General features: G+C 37.5%; 1 protein-coding gene across 1 annotated transcript in view; it reads left to right on the plus strand.

The window, feature by feature from the left end:
• Positions 1-1,244: 1,244 nt before the first annotated feature.
• The window catches only part of LRRC28 (leucine rich repeat containing 28), a 50,742-nt gene continuing 36,149 nt past the window's right edge, over positions 1,245-15,837 (plus strand). The window contains exons 1-5 of the mRNA XM_026040501.1: positions 1,245-1,275; positions 3,368-3,596; positions 6,893-6,933; positions 8,874-8,911; positions 9,700-9,837. Of these exons, the coding sequence (XP_025896286.1) occupies positions 3,429-3,596; positions 6,893-6,933; positions 8,874-8,911; positions 9,700-9,837 (385 nt within the window). The 5' untranslated portion in view covers positions 1,245-1,275; positions 3,368-3,428. The remainder of the gene's footprint in view (positions 1,276-3,367; positions 3,597-6,892; positions 6,934-8,873; positions 8,912-9,699; positions 9,838-15,837) is intronic.

Here is a 15,837-nt window from a genome sequence, read left to right on the forward strand (position 1 = left end):
GACTGAAGTGACATTAAGAAATGTGATGCAATTGCTGTTTTTAAAACAATGGTGGTATAGAGGCAGGCYACTTCCAGGAAATTAGCATCCCACTGAGAAAAACAGAGAGCGACTGCAGTGAGAAATAATGTGTGCAGTATGATACGATAAACAGGAAGGACTTGGATTTTGAAGGGCAAATTATTTCAGCTCATATTATTTCAACAGTGCAACCTATCTGAAAAAAATAGAAAGGATTGCAAGTAGCAAGTAAGACCGAGAAAGTGTGCTTGTCAGAATCAATTAATGCCTTTCCAAGTGTAGCAAGAAGGCAATGGAATTAATTAAGGATGCCTTAATTGCTCAGTCCAGAAGAGATGAATGAGTTTGCACAAAAAAAAAAAAGAAAAAAGAAAAAAAAAAACCCTCAAGATTTTTCACGTTGCTTTGCTTAAAATACTTTAGCTGAAAGATATTCGGCTACTGCATCCAGCTTCTTGCCACCTGCAGACCTGCTACATGAATCTTGCTCTTCAGACAAGTTTACGGAAAATTAAAGAGGATTTTTCCAGCTGGAATTCCTTTTAGGGCAACTTGTGGGGCTTCACCAAAGGAGAACTTGTACACCCCAGTAACATTAAATATTCACAGTATGACGGAATTTGCTGTCACAGAAGTCCTGATGTAAAATGGTGTACAACTCCTTCCCTTGGATAGGATTTACCTATCGGGAATTTGACCAGGAAGATGGTCTCTGACCAGCACACTTTTATTTACAGGTGCTGTTTTCCTTCAAGAGCTGCTGTGCACAACTCAGCCCAGGGTTGGTCATGGCTGCGGGAGGCTGAATGGGCCCTGCTGGCCCTGAACAGCCCCGCGGGAAGGCAAAGGCGGCGGGCACGGAAGGACAAGACGCCTCTGCTCCGTCCTAACCGTCACCAACGGCTCAAACGGTCCCAACGGCCACGCGCGAAGCACCCCCCGCCTCGCGGCCGACGAGCGACTATCCCCAACCAGCCGCTGAGAGAAGCCGCCCCCTCATTGGCTAACGGCAGCGCCCTCTCATTGGCTGACGGCGGGCGTCTAGGTCATGAGGGGGGAGAACTCGCGATTGGGCGAGCGGCCGCGAGGGTGGTGGGAGCGCCGCATGATTGGGCTAGCGGCCGGGTGGGCGGGACCCCGCCTCGCGAGAGTCGCGCGCTGTCTCGCGCGACYCCGTCCCGCCCCCGGGTGCCCGGGCTGGCGGCGGTGGCCGGCGGAGCGGAGGGGAGGGACGGGCCGAGCCCTGAGGCCCCGGTGAGTGACCCGGCGAGTGACCCGGCCCCGGTGGGTGACGCGGCCCTGCAGGCGGGCAGGGGGACGCGCCCGCTCGCCVCCGTGCACAGAGGGGCAGGGGCACGCGCCGCTCTCGCCTTCCGCGGAGGTCCCGCGGGCCCCGCCGCCTCCTCACCGGCCTCCGGCGCCTGTGGCGACCCCGTAGGGACGGGCCCCGTTGTCCCCTCYCCGGGACGGGCCGCTGCCACCTTCGTCCCCATTCCCTCTCTAGCACAGGCAGTTCCCAGCGGGAAGCTGGTGGCGGCTCCTCTGGAGATGGGGGCCGGGGGGTGTAACGGGTTCCCGGCCCCCTGCCTGTGTCCTGTGCCCGCACCGGTGCGTCGCCTCCGCTCCCGGGTGTGCAGCCCTGCGAGCGCGTTCCCTTTTCTGAACGGTGCGTTTCTGTGCTGAATAACGTGAGCCCTCGCAGCACTGTCATGGTGTGTGTGTGTGTGTCCTCATCATCCTCGCTCCCCGTTCGTCTAGAGCCTGTGATTGTGGCTGTCTTGGTAGTGTTGTGGCTCCTCGTGGCACTACTCGGGGACAGCGATTTGGCTGATGGCTGAAGAGAGTAGGAAGATTTCCTTGGAAGTAAGAACCAAACGGGCTGGGTTATGAGTGGTCCCAGTTCTCGTGGGCTTGCCTGTTCTGGTCCTTGTATTGTGCCCTGCCTAAATGTCGTCCCGCTGGTGTAAGGAGAGGAGGCTGCCTGTGTAGGGCGTCTAAATAGCTTACTTGGGCCAGCAGGAACGCTGATGGATGTTTATGTATGTGTTTCATGGCTTCTTATCTTTTAATTGAAAATTAAAAACAAACAAACAAAAAAAACCCAACAAAGCTAAAAGCCAAACTTCCAGAGGGGAAGAGAGAGAGAGTATGGGATGGAATCCACACACAAGTAGTTAATGTAGCCAAAACTGCTTCATTTACTATCAAGGAAAAGTGAATGTTCCTTTATCATTTGTTGAGTTGTAGCACTCTTGGACTATGCACTTCAAAAATTGTATTGCTTTTTATTTTTATTTATTTAATTATTTTAATGATGACTACAGATGTGGAATTGGCAACAATGAAGTCTTAATTTTCTTTATCAATTTACAGGAGAGCTTTATTGCACTGCAAGTGCGAAGGATAACTGTGTCTATAACCTATCTCCTAAAGATACCTGGTAGTTTTGCATACAGAACTGATATTAACATAGCTTGCATTAGGGGTAATTGATTGCTACAAGAGGTGTTCGTGGTGCTAGCTGAAAACTGTGATGAGGAACTCTCTAAGAAATAAATGCTTTATTCYTGCAGAAGAGCAGAGGTGGCTGGTAGAAGCTGCTTGTCTGGAAATCAGAGAGAGTTACTTACACTGGAGAGGTAGTTTGATTTACATGCACAGTGCAGTTCTGGGGAAGAAGATTAAATCACAAAAACTACCTTATTACATAGGTTTCCTATTGAGGCCTGATATCTTCATTTGCAATATCTGCTATGATTAAATATATCTTTTTCAATAAAGGAACAAGCTAATACAGTTTCCAACTGAAATATTTCTTTGTAGTTTTSCATGGGAAAGTCTACCAAAACATCGTAGCATTTTGTCATTTGGGCATAAAAAGTGATGTGAAAGTATTTTAATCRGCTAAAGGTAGGAAGTCCTGTGATAAATCATACATTTATTATTTTTATGATCACTTGGTAAATGGGTTTTTCTTTTAACTCGCTTCACAGAGTGGATGTACAGTATCAGGTAATTATCAGTAGAGATTTTTTTTTTTGTGATGTCAACTTTGACTGTTACCTGAAAGGTTCATGGAAAATGGAAGAAGTGGAAGAAAATGGAAGATGTTCTGAATATCTTAATGTCTTACGTCTCATTTGAAAACAGCCTATAATTTTATCCAGGAAACAGTTGAAGACTTGCATTAGTTGACCTGGGTGTGAAAGGTTTATATCCTCATTTATGTATTAAAAGGAACGACAGTGTTTAGACAGATTACCCAACAATATGTTATAACTAATTCYGCAAAAGAGTCATTGCATAAACCTTGAAACCTTTTTTTTGTTTTCCCCTTATCTCCTAGAAATGGGTCTGCTATCAGAAGATGCACTACGCTAGATGTGGTGCTTGGAACAGAATTAGTCATGGCATCAGAACTGTGTAAAACAATCTCTGAGGCGAAGCTGGAAAAGCACAAGAACTTGTTCTTAAATTACCGAAACCTACATCACTTTCCTTTGGAGTTACTGAAAGATGAGGGCCTGCAGTACTTGGAGAGACTTTATATGAAAAGAAATTCCCTGACCACATTGGTACGACAACCTCTTTATTGTATTACTTGCTCTCTATAGACCTCCTATGCCCTGTTTTATGGTTACACTTTTGAAACTCAGTGAAGCTCTTTTTAGTTTTATTTTGTTTAACTGTTAGAAATTTTGCTCGCAATCTCAGTGGTCAGGCCTCCCTACTGCATTCTTTCATTAGGCTAAACAATATTTACCTTGGTGTGTGCCAAGTCAATGTCAACTCCACAAACTAATTCTAAGCTAGCTGATGATGTACCTATGAAAGCTTGTGTTTGTGGTGAGGTGCCACTGATAACCWGAACAAAACTAATTTCAGGGCTGTCTCTGTCTTTTTTTCTTGCCYCTCTTCCTTACTCCCCCATGCTCCTTCCTTTCCATGAACTGAACAAATTCTCAAGCTGAATGAATGTTGTGACTTCAGAATTCAGTAGTTTTAGTTTTGTCAGGAGCTACTAAAACTCTACATAGAATCAAAAGCTTTTACAATCTTTTGTAAAACAATTTACAAGCTTTTAAATGAGCTCAAGTCTCCAATTTTTTTTTTCTCCCTGGGTTTTTTGGAGTAAAATAGAGAAAACTAATAGCCAGGACAAAGATACTCTTTAGCATTGGTCAAAACTGTGTATTTCTTAATCCTTGCTAGCAATAAGTGCAATATTCCAGTTTAAGGAGTCATTTTTAAAGTTCTAACAATAATGCAATAGTATTCTGTAATGAGGTTTCACTTGATGGAGCAAAAACTGGAAGGATTTTGAAGGTTTTGTGTTAATGAAGTTAGAGCAAGTGAGTAGGACGGTATAAAGAAGGCAAATTTTTTGGGGGGAGGGGGCATACAATGGTTAACAACCTTGGTTTTAAGTTGCTAGGAGTAGCTCTTGGTTACTGTTAATGCATAAGCTGGGATGGGACTTGCAGTCTGGAGTTCCAGTTTACTCATATATAGGTTATGGAGGAGACCTTTGTATTTCTTTCACTGGAAGCTTTTGCATGAGAAAATGCACAGGTGTTTTTGAGGGGTGCTACTGCAAGAGAGGGTGATAAAGAGGATATAATTCTAATGTCTTTCAGCCTTTTGCTCCTTTGATTCTGTGCATTAGCTCATCAGTAAATGCTTCAGAGAGTATATAAATTATTAGCAATCATTATAAAAATAAATCTGAATCATATTTCTTCACCTTAAAGTTAAGTGGTACTTTCTGGCTTTTGAGAAATATTGACTGAATCAATTTTTGCTCCTCTTTGAACTTCTAAAATGATTCCAATCCTTGTTGGATGAGTGCTCCTGTGAATACATCTGACCATAAGCACACTGTCAGGCTTTGTGTATACCGTACCTAAGAAGAAATTTTAGTTTTGTCCTCTATTACAGGAGTGAAATGTTAGAGAAACATCAGATAATGAATGGGTGAAGGAGCTTTATAAACCACCTGTAGCCAAATCTTCCACTCTCTTCTTGTTTAATGTTTGATTAATGACATTAGCTTTTCAGTAATCCTATTTCTCCATTTAAAAAGGAAATAAGTTTACCTTGATGGCAGGGTCAGAATGATGACTGAGCCATATTGAAGAATTATTGTTTATAACCTAATCAGAATGTGTCTTGCTGCCCACCTGAGACAACTCAGCATATTTGCCTTGTGAAAAATGCCATGTGGGTGTGAGCAGGAGGGAAACTTTTTCAAATTGACAGAAGTGATGATTTATAATCATTATTTCTACTCCTGTCACCAAAAGAGACTGGAGTTTGTCTGTCACTGATTTCACTTTTGAATACATGGATGTTTTTTGATCTTAATTTTATTATATGTTATTGTATTAAAAAATTCATCTCAAGCACGTCATTATTATACTCTGAGTAGCCTTTTTATTATGGATTTCCTAATTGTATACTTGTATACAATTTGTATAGCAAAACTTGTATATCTTGGATTTAGTTCTTTTATAAAATGAAACAGTCAAAAAAAAACCAGTACAAAAAAATTGTGGCTGTCTCAAATTATCTTTTTTACCCTAATAAGGGGTTTGGGGCAACAGTGAGGTGTGGGTTTTTTTTTTTTTCTCTCCCCACATGCCTTCTTTGCTTTTAAATTAAAAAGCTGAATTGCTGTGCTCAGGCTGTTTGCAGACTCTGTATATTTCCCAGCTTAAGGTTTTTCRTTTGATCAAAAAAATTTTGTGCTGTTGGGAAAAGATAAAGGTACTGTGACAAGCCTGCCAGTAGGTGGCAACACCTGCTCAGATATAGCTTGTTTCCTGAAAATTGACATCAACTGGTTCACTTTTTTACGAGGTCATCATTTGCTATTTGCTACTCCCTAGTTTAAAAGATTTTTTTTTTTTTTGGTATTCAGATCTAGGATGTGGAATCTTTGTTACATACGAGTAATATATTACTTTTTCAGGCTAGCACATTTCTCCACAATAAATCTATAACCACAAAGTTATGTGTTTTAAGTGAAAATGTATCTTAACTGATAGTAGAAAATGCTAAATTTTTAATGGAAAGTTGACCGTGTTATTGAGCTGCTTTTCTTGTTATGTGGGTCTGATATGTATATTGTAAACAGTTAAGAAATAGATATGGTTTACTCTAGAAGTCCCTCTTTAAAGTAAGTAATGAAACATAACCTTGTAAAACTTCCAGTATGATTATCAACATGATGTTTGGCATTCCTCAAGCCAGTTTTGTGGTATTTGTTCATGGTTAAAAATGCTAGCCAAGAATCAGTTAAGAGACAGAAAATGATGTTCATATTAATATGTAAATAAGGAAATCTAATTTCATGGATTCAATGCTTGTGGTTTGGTGGTAATTGACTAAGCTACACAAATATTCCAGGTCATTTCCCAGTTTACTAGCGATACAAAATAAAACAAGTTATGTACTTAGATATCTTGAATACTTCATGTTCTTTCTACCTTAAGTCTCTCAGGAGCTTCTTAGCAGTCTCTCTGTTTTTGCCAACTCTATTATTTTAATATATTTTCAAAAGTAAGGCCCTGTTAGTCCATATTTTCAGCCTCAAAAGACTGACTACCATTTACTTGAGGACATAGTAATGCCATTTCTGGGCCGTAGTTCAGTTTCAGTAGTGAATTGCTTACATTCGTTATATCCCAGATTGCACAGATGGAGAGTGTGTGGGAATTTGCAAGTGGGGCCTTGGGTACAGTTTTCTTGTGGCAGTTTTTTGTTTCTAGCAGTTAATGTTTTAGTATGATTATTAAAATGAGTTGGATACAGAATACAATGCGTCTGCTTTTTATTTTTAAACCTAAAAAATCTCTAACTCTTCTTTCAGCCAGAAAACCTTGCACAGAAGCTTCCAAACCTCGTGGAATTGTGAGTTTGTGTTGGAGTTCTAATATATTTTAATTGCGCTTATACGTCTTGCCTTAAAATAATTGAAGAATGTATTGTTTGCATATATAAATATATATATACACACACATACACACACTTCTTAAGAGTGAAGGATTTTCTTGGAGGGTGAAGAAGGGTCATCCTTGTCTTTTTTGTTTCTTTGTGTGTGTGTTTCCTTTTTAAAGGATGTACATTCAGACTTTCAGTGTCTATTTTGTTTTATTCTTCATTTATTGTATAACAGCTGCTTTACAAGTGCATATACTGCTTAGGAAAAAGAACTTTCAAGTCCTGTGTGTGGTGTTGTCACACTGATCACCCTGTCCTGTTGTCAGTGGAACCTCCCAACAATGTGGTCAGATGGATGCAGCAGAGCCAGAGTAACTAGTTACTGCTTGCAGCCCATTGCTGTTTGCTTTTTACCTTGGCAACTAGCAGTATGATTTCAGTCTTGCTGATTGTAATAGTAATTTTTTGGAATCAAGTCAGAGATTGTCAAACAGGAGCAGGAATTAGCAAGCAGGAGTAGTAACCATTTAAGGTTGTTTATCCAATCTTGCCCAAAGAATGGGGTCACRTGTATTGTTTTGGCAGTTAATTTTGAGTTGTAGACTCGTGAGTCAGTGGTTTTCTCTTCTATTTTTTCTTTTAAGGCTCTTGTTTGCCTTTATAGTAGGACTTTTTTTTTTTAACACTGTTTTAGTTGAATAAAAATGGATCATTCGTTTATAAAATATTCCAGACAAGGAGATATATATCTGAGTAGYGCAATTGTCTGATCTTGTAATCTTAATTTGACCCTTGAAACTGCATCTTTCTGATATAAGCAATCACAAGATAATTGGACTGTTTTGTAGGTCGCTGCAGTCTCTCGCTTGAAAGACGACTGTGTCTCATTATGCTTGAATATTGAGAATCTGGATATGCTGTGAAGCACTACAATATTCTCATACTTGATATAGGTAGTATTGGATGATCTGCCATGGGTTGTCATCAGGAAATAGCGATAAAGGAAAATAATATCACCGTAGTTATAAGTCATGGAAGTGTTCTTTTATTTGTTTTGCCTGCATCTCCCCTAAAAGTTTCATGCTTTTGGAAATACTAGTTAAGTAGATTGGATCTGGAAAAGATATTTCAGTGTGTACTTAAACAACTGTGTGTTTGGCACTTTTTTAAAGTGTTTTTTTTTACAAATGGATGTCAATATTAGTCATTGTTCCAAATAAACGAATAACAGGAACCAATTCTTCAATTTTGGTCATGAAAGCTGTGTGAGATCTTTTTTTATGTCAACACTGCTGCTCAGTGTGCCCCACTAGAGGGTGCTGAATAGTCTTAGTGAAAGATCAGTTCCCCATCAGTASTTACTGATGATTTTGTACGTGACTGGATTTTCCTTTCCAAAATGTGCTTTAAAATAATCCAGTTACGGTGAGTGGATCATGTGCTTTTTGTCCCTGCAGTCAGTTAAGACATGACAATATTTTATCTACGGAGAAAGCTATTCATTCCTAACCTAACTTGTTTGGAGGGTTTTGTTACCATAGTGTGATAATAATAATAATAACTACGTAAGATTAAAACACATTTTGTTTTGGTTATTCTTTTTCTCTTATTCTTTTACCTTGTTGTCTTCTTGTGCCTCAAAACTGAAGCCCATTGTTGTTGTAACTGTAAATGTTTTGTTTCTGTAACTGTATACCATTCTTTTACGATAATCATGGGCTAAGTGAAACTTAAGTGCCTGTCTGTTGCCAGTTAGTACAGTTTCCACAGCTCTTGTGGTTGTGGAGAGGAATAGCTTTGAGGGTGCTCTTCTCTTTCAATCTGAAATTGGATATTTTTGCAAACTGATGATGTAGCACAAGTCCTTGAGGGTAACAGGTGGTATCCTCTGCTCTTTTCTCCTCCCCCAGGTACCTTCATTCAAATAACATAGTTGTTGTACCTGAAGGTAAGTAACCTGCAAGCTCACAATAAGTGACAGGAATCATAAAATATTCATTTTTCTTTGAAGAGGCATATTTTTCCTTTGTTTCTTCTCATTAAAAAAACATATAATTTTAGATTTAGAAAAAACAATAATTTTAGATTATCATATAAAATATATCTGTGTAGCCCTTAATCAGTAATATCCTTGTTTATGGTATGTTAAATTATTTTAATGAGTTCACAAATGTACCTTAATGCTCTTTGCTTCAATTCTAATTGCAGAAAGTGGAAAGCCGTAAATGGCACTCGTCTGCATAAACAAAACTAGAGTGTCTTCTGCTTTGAGACTTTAACCACCTAGAATAGTCTTCTGCTTTTGTTCATGAAATATTTTAACCCTGAAGCATCAAAAACTTGTCCTAGCTTCTGTTCCTTGCTGTAATTGTAGAGTTGTATTCAACATCAGAAAAGCATTTTAAGCTGTGTCTGAATATATATTGTTTGGAAAGGTTCTGAACAAAGGAATTAAAACRATTTCAGAGCAGAACTCTGAGGAAAATAGGGGAGTATCCTGTGTATTTCTGTTTTTTTCTCTTTTCTCCTTTCCATCTCATTGCCAGCAATACTATTTGTTAGGTAGATAAGCATGTCTGTAAACTCTGACATTCAGTTATGAGACAGACTTCAGTACGTCACAATCTGCTCGGATGTTGGTGTTGGACCTTGTGGCTTTTTATCCTCTCCTAGTCCTATTAAGATTTTAACTTTACTCTTGGGTCACATTCATGTTTTAATCTGTTCTCTCACAAGCCATTGGCTCCCTCGTTAAACTGCAGTTTCTGGATCTAAGTGATAATGCCCTCGAAATCGTGTGCCCGGAGATTGGCCGCCTGAGATCTTTACGTCATCTTCGTTTGGCTAACAACCAGCTGAAATACTTACCTGCAGGTAAGTACAAATCTGTGAGGACTGCAACAATGACCAATCCCATTTGAATTTAATTTGCACACTGCTCTGCTCTAGTTTTTTTTCTATTCTTGCAGTAAAGCTTGCCTTTAAAGATGAATCGAGGATTACCAATATAGTATTTTGTGCTAAATATACTGTATATTTAAAAAAATAGTAAGCCATGCTGTATTGACTTGAGGTAAAGTTCGGAAAAATGCTTCTGAAGGAAAAAAGTGCATCTATTTAACAGTTTTTGCTATTTTATCAAGAAAAGTCAAACAACTTAGGGAAAACACAAAATGCTAATGACAAATGTCATATAGATAAGATAATGTTTGTTCTAATTTTAGAAAATGTAGTCGATTCCAGTCTTCCCTCTCCATCTTTTAGCACAATAACTCCATGTTTGTATTAAAAAAAAAGACATATCCAGTAGGTTTGCTAGTGGCATTCAACCTCACTGTGGCATCAGATAACAAATGTTGGTCATGCTATTTTATTATTAAAAATACAATTAATAATAAAATCAAAGTAAATGTGAAAAATTCAGGGGTTTTTTGATAAGCAAAARTGCTGATTCTCTTTTTCATTTTCATTTCTTCTCCAGATGAGATGGAGATGATCATAATGATTGTTGTTTAAATCTTGCTCTGGGTGTTTTTGTTTTCTGATCTGCACATGATAAAAATGTAAGATCAGCAGTTCAAAAATAGTGGACTAAATCTAACAGGATTAGCTTTTGGCTCTAATTTTAAATAAATTCACAATCTGACCTTCATACGTTTATGAATTCACATTGTGTATTCTTAAGAAATATTTTGTAGTTATTTTATGTTCAAGTTCTCAGTGCAGAAATGGAGCTGTCCTTTCCTTGTACTTTCCTGGGCGTAATAAGCTTTGTAGAACAATTCAAAGAGTGATTATGATTAGAAAGAAAAAAAAAAAAAGAATTATATGACGATGTAAATCCTGTGGAATGAAATTAGATAAACCTGTTRAACATTACGACCTAAGGCCAGTAAAATTTCCATCAATTTTCAGATGTCCTATATTCAAAAGAAAGGAGTGACTTGAGTGTGCTTTATGTTCCTCAAAGATAATTTACCTTATGGTGCTGTTTCATGAAAGAAAGATTTGTTCAAAGAAAAAGTGACACATTTTTTTTGCAAAACTTCACACATTAACTTAAAAAGGTTCCAAAAAAGACTACTTTCAAAAGGATAATTTACATTACTGAAGAGTTGATTGTGAGTCTACCACATTTGATTAGGAACTGGTATTAGCTGTGTAGGCAAGCTGCATTTATTTTCTCCTGAAGACAACTTGGTACTAAAGCATCTTGCATAAGTGAAATTTTCAGGCACACAGAACTCTAAATGCATGTTTGGAAGTGGTTCCACTGTAGCCTACTTTTAAATCAAAGAATCCACTGGTGTCCAATCTGTCTGTGTGGCTCGCAGAGTACAGCATTTTATATATATATATAAAAATACCATTATTGATATCATTACTAATCCTGTCTATTCAGGTGCTGTCACTACCATCACAAACAGGCATCGTGCAGCTTGTTTATTATCAGTCCAAGTAAGATTAATCTTTCACTTGTGCTGGAGAGTTTGCTCAGCTCAAATACTGCATTGTCYGTTTCCTTAACCTAGCACTTCAAGGATGTTTTAATAATTTGTTGTTTTTTTCTTTGGGGAGATTTTGACAATCTCTTTGTAACAAAATGCTGAGGTATAAAAATACATTTCATGAACTAAAAAAAAAGGAAAACAACAAGTTTTGTTACCTCATTGGAAATACTTTTATTTCAGTGACACTGATAGTGTCAATCTTCGTAAGGTGTTAAGTAGCATTCTGTCAGGAAAACTGGCAAGGTTAATAGAAGGAGGCAGTCAGAGATGTAATTACCCTGTGCTACATTACTAGGTGTCATTGTGAGCTTCTTTCTTCATGATGGGTACTGCATCGCAGTGCRTTTTTAAGGAAAGACACCTCTTCATTTCTCTTAGTAATTCATAAAATGTTAAGTGAGCATTAAAGGTGTAGCTTAGCTTCTGCAGATATAGCTTGTGTGTAATGAATAAATAACGTGATGAGTTTGGGTATAGGTGATGGTCACTTCTGAAGGCAGCTTTTCAAAAATCATTACCTTTGTTTTACCTGCAACTTCTACACAGATAACACAAATGGACAGTGAGCTGTATGGCACAGTAGAGGATCCAGTTAAGAAAAGCTGATCATCATTCACCTTGTGTAACCAGTTAGGCCAACCTGCAGCACAGTGATGTCATGGCTAAGATGCTTATTTCAAGTGCTGTTGACCTGTTGTTCCTCCTYTTTGTCCCTTCCCATTGCCAGGTTTTCTAAGTCCCTCCAGTTTCTGTTGTAGCTACATGGAGATCGAGAAGAAGAATAACCTCTGAGTAATATCTTTAATGAACCAATAAAACAAAACAAACAAACAAAAAATWTAGCTGCTTTTAATTGTAATTGATTCAGAACTGAAATAAATGATGCAAATAACATATGTTGATTCATTACCTATTTTTAATATTTTGCTGCACAGTTGTGCTTTTTACATTTGGTATTAGTATTTTAAGACTCATCTTAGAGTAACCTAGCAAATTTGTTTTACCACAATTGACATATACTTAATGATTTAAAAAATTTAAATCTTGAATCTAACTGTAGGTATTCTTCAGCCTTTTACAAAGCTTGAGCCTGTGTTGTGGTTTTCCTTTAATGTCTTGGGCATCAAAATTTTAGTGTAATGTCTCTCATATATCCCTTAATTCATAAAACATGTGAGTACTAGATAACATGCTCTCTCTCTTCTTCTCAGGTTGGGCCAACTTGTATAAAAAGTTAGTTTGGGGGAGCAGAGCGGAGAGAGTAATGAGAATACATGCAAACAGCAGCAATGCACAAACGTTTAGTTTCCTGAAGAAATTGGGTGGTGAGGCATGAAGATAGTGTTCCTTGGAGATTAGCGGGCACTTGCTCTGCTGTGGCACTGCTGCAGTKTAAATAATAATCCTACCTTTGTGCTTAGCAAACACTACCCAATCAGTGTCACCCGTTGATAAGATCACGTACTTTGGCCTCAAGGTACCTTGTTTAATTGCACGTTAGCACTGAAACGATGTGGTTTTCTTTATGCATCTTTAAAACGTCACAAGAGATGTTGAAAAAGGACTAGACTAAAAGTTTTGAGAGCTTGTAGGAAAATATTGTTCAAAATAAGCATGTCACAACTGAGCCGTAATATAAAATGTCTGGAATAAAATACTTTACAATTCCTTTGAAGTCATATTTTGAATATATTATGGGTAAGAATAGTAAGACTTCTGCCTAATGGAAGTTATCAGTGTCTACATTCTGTTGCAATCAAAATTATTAACTGAAAAACTCTATGAACACTCTTTCCGGGAGTTGTGGAGCAGTGAAAAGAAATAAATATTGTATGAGGCTTAATATTTGTAAAGTTCTCTTGARCCCTTTTTTTCATTAAAATTCACAACTTTTTTTTCATCTCTAAGTTGTAAATCTTGTASCTGCTGTATTTTAACAACGTATTGGTTCTTTTGTTTGGCTCTGCTTCACGGAATTCTTGAATATCAAGTAAACTCTGAAGCCTTCTACTGTTTAACTGTGTCACTTAATCCTCTAAATTCTTTAGGGCCGTTGGGAAATGTGTAACGCCAGATATCATTTTTTWAAAAAATCTTACATTTGCAGCAATTAGGAAAGATGATTATTTCATATCATGACTGTAGTTCATGTAGAAACTTGAATAACAGAGCTGATGTTACATTTTTACAGGTATATATTATATTTATTTTTACAGATATTTTTCTTAAGTCAGAATGTTGATGTTTAATTCAGAATTGTCTTAGTAGTGTTCAAATGTCTTTCCACAAGTAAATTTTTGGAATCTTCTGTCTTATAAATGACTAATTAGCAACTTCCTTTTGATTTCTGGTATTTGTAATATATATGTGATACGTCAACTCCTACTTAGAAAATAAAAATAATTTATATGGAAATTATTGCAAAAGAATGTACTGAAAAAATAACTTTTCAGGAGCCCCAAAGCCAAGTTTCTCTATTTTTATTGTGTTATTTAGGCTTGATGTTGACTTTATTCTCAAAATCTTTTGATATGAACTGGTAGTTCTTCAAGGTTTGTATCTCTATCTTGAAATTAGTGAATGCTCTTTTGGACAACTTAAAAGGAAGATATTCAGAGTTGGACTTAAGCTTTCTGCTAGACAAAGATTCGAGGTTTTATTGCATGTTACTTGATACACATACTTCTTAGGATGGCAAGTTGTAGCATCTTGTTCTAAGATTTAATTAAAAATGAGGTTATGTTTACTCAGCACATGTTGAAGTTAATTATAGATTTACTAAAATGAAAAGCTTAATGTTTTGCCAAGTTAAGAGCGAAAGCTAAGTAATTAAGCAGAGAATAGGGTATGGTTTATAATCCCAGCCCATCTCTTGGCAAAGCTTCCATTAAGGACGGAAAAAAAAAATATCAGCAGTTGTCTTTCCATGGGCTAGACCAAGTTTCCCTTTGTGTTTGTTGTCCGGGAAATCTAAAAACTAAGAGTTGGATGCATTAATTGGAGATGAATTATATGTGTAGAAGTTTGGTATTATRTAATTGCCTGTATGATGCTCTTTCTTTGATATGTAAACTGAAATTGCAGTTGACCAGAGAGACGTGACCACAGCAGCTGCTGTTGCTGAAGAGAGGGGCAGATCTCTTTGCAGGAGTCAAAGGCAAGTTTAGCAAATGCCTTTTCTGTCCTGTATAAGGGAAAATGTGGGTTCCATTGCAGTTTGACGGTTCTGTTGTGTCTCTTTTCTTCATTGCAGTCGCTTATTGCCGTTTTGCTGCTTTTGGGTTGAAAGCCAAGGAAAAATTATTCATCTGCTTTTGGTATTTTTGAAGTGTGTGCTGCCATAATATTTAGGGGAGGTTGATAGCACAGTAGGTTCTTAGAGGAACTCTTACTTTGTTTCTGTTTAAATCTCTTTTTAGGGCCCTTTTTTTTTTTTTTTTAAAGACTAAAATCAGTTTAAGCCTTATTAGAATACATCTGCAGACTTATAAAACTTCATCTTCAAAGCATTTGACAAAGATCCTGTGATGCTGATAAGGGAGTGTTATCCTCATTTTACAGATGGGGGAAAAAAAGTGTTTTTAGCAGAAGTGATTTGCTCCAGGCCACAGCAGGAGTCAGTGTTAGCCAGAAAGAGAACTTGGGTGTTCCCATTCCATTTGCTCAGACCACACCTTTTTGAGGTTCTGCATGTTTAATAGTGGGGAGGACTGAATCTTTCTACTCGTTATTAGGAAATTATTAATTATCTTTCTGTAATTAATAGCCATCCCACTTAGTAGGCAATTAATAGTAGTCAGATCAGGGAGGCTTGTATTTTTATTGAAGGCGCTTAGATTTGCAGAAGGCTGGAAGAGTTTGTGAAGATTAATTTAAAAAATGTAATTTTACTTTTATATCAAGTAATATATATAATTTTACATAAATTTATTTCTTCTTTCATGGATAACTTCTTTCACTGGTAACAGACAAGAAGGAATCAATCTTCATTAAAATTATAAATCAAACTATAATTGTTGATCACTGCTTTGCCTATTTATAAAGCAATCTTGGAAATGTTAATTGATTACTGCTAAGGCTGTTTTGCTTTGCCTTGCTAAGGCAGTTTGCTTTGCTAATTGGGGCAAGAGAAGATTTAAGACTTGAAAACTGCATATTTATTCCCTCTGCTTTTTAAAGTTGCCATAAAGTACAATATATGTATTTACTATTCATACCAGAATTCCACTGGTAAAGACTTCTTGAATACCTGACTTAGTAGTCCTGAATAGAGCTCAATATAAGGTATTTCAGTAAATCTTAATTACAAAGTTGTGTTTATATGCCTTTCCCTACCTCCCTTTTCAGTAGATTTCCACTTTTA

Source organism: Nothoprocta perdicaria, unplaced genomic scaffold, assembly GCF_003342845.1.
Source record: "Nothoprocta perdicaria isolate Ctin4 unplaced genomic scaffold, notPer1 scaffold_26, whole genome shotgun sequence".
In the NCBI taxonomy this organism is placed as follows: Eukaryota; Metazoa; Chordata; class Aves; order Tinamiformes; family Tinamidae; genus Nothoprocta; species Nothoprocta perdicaria.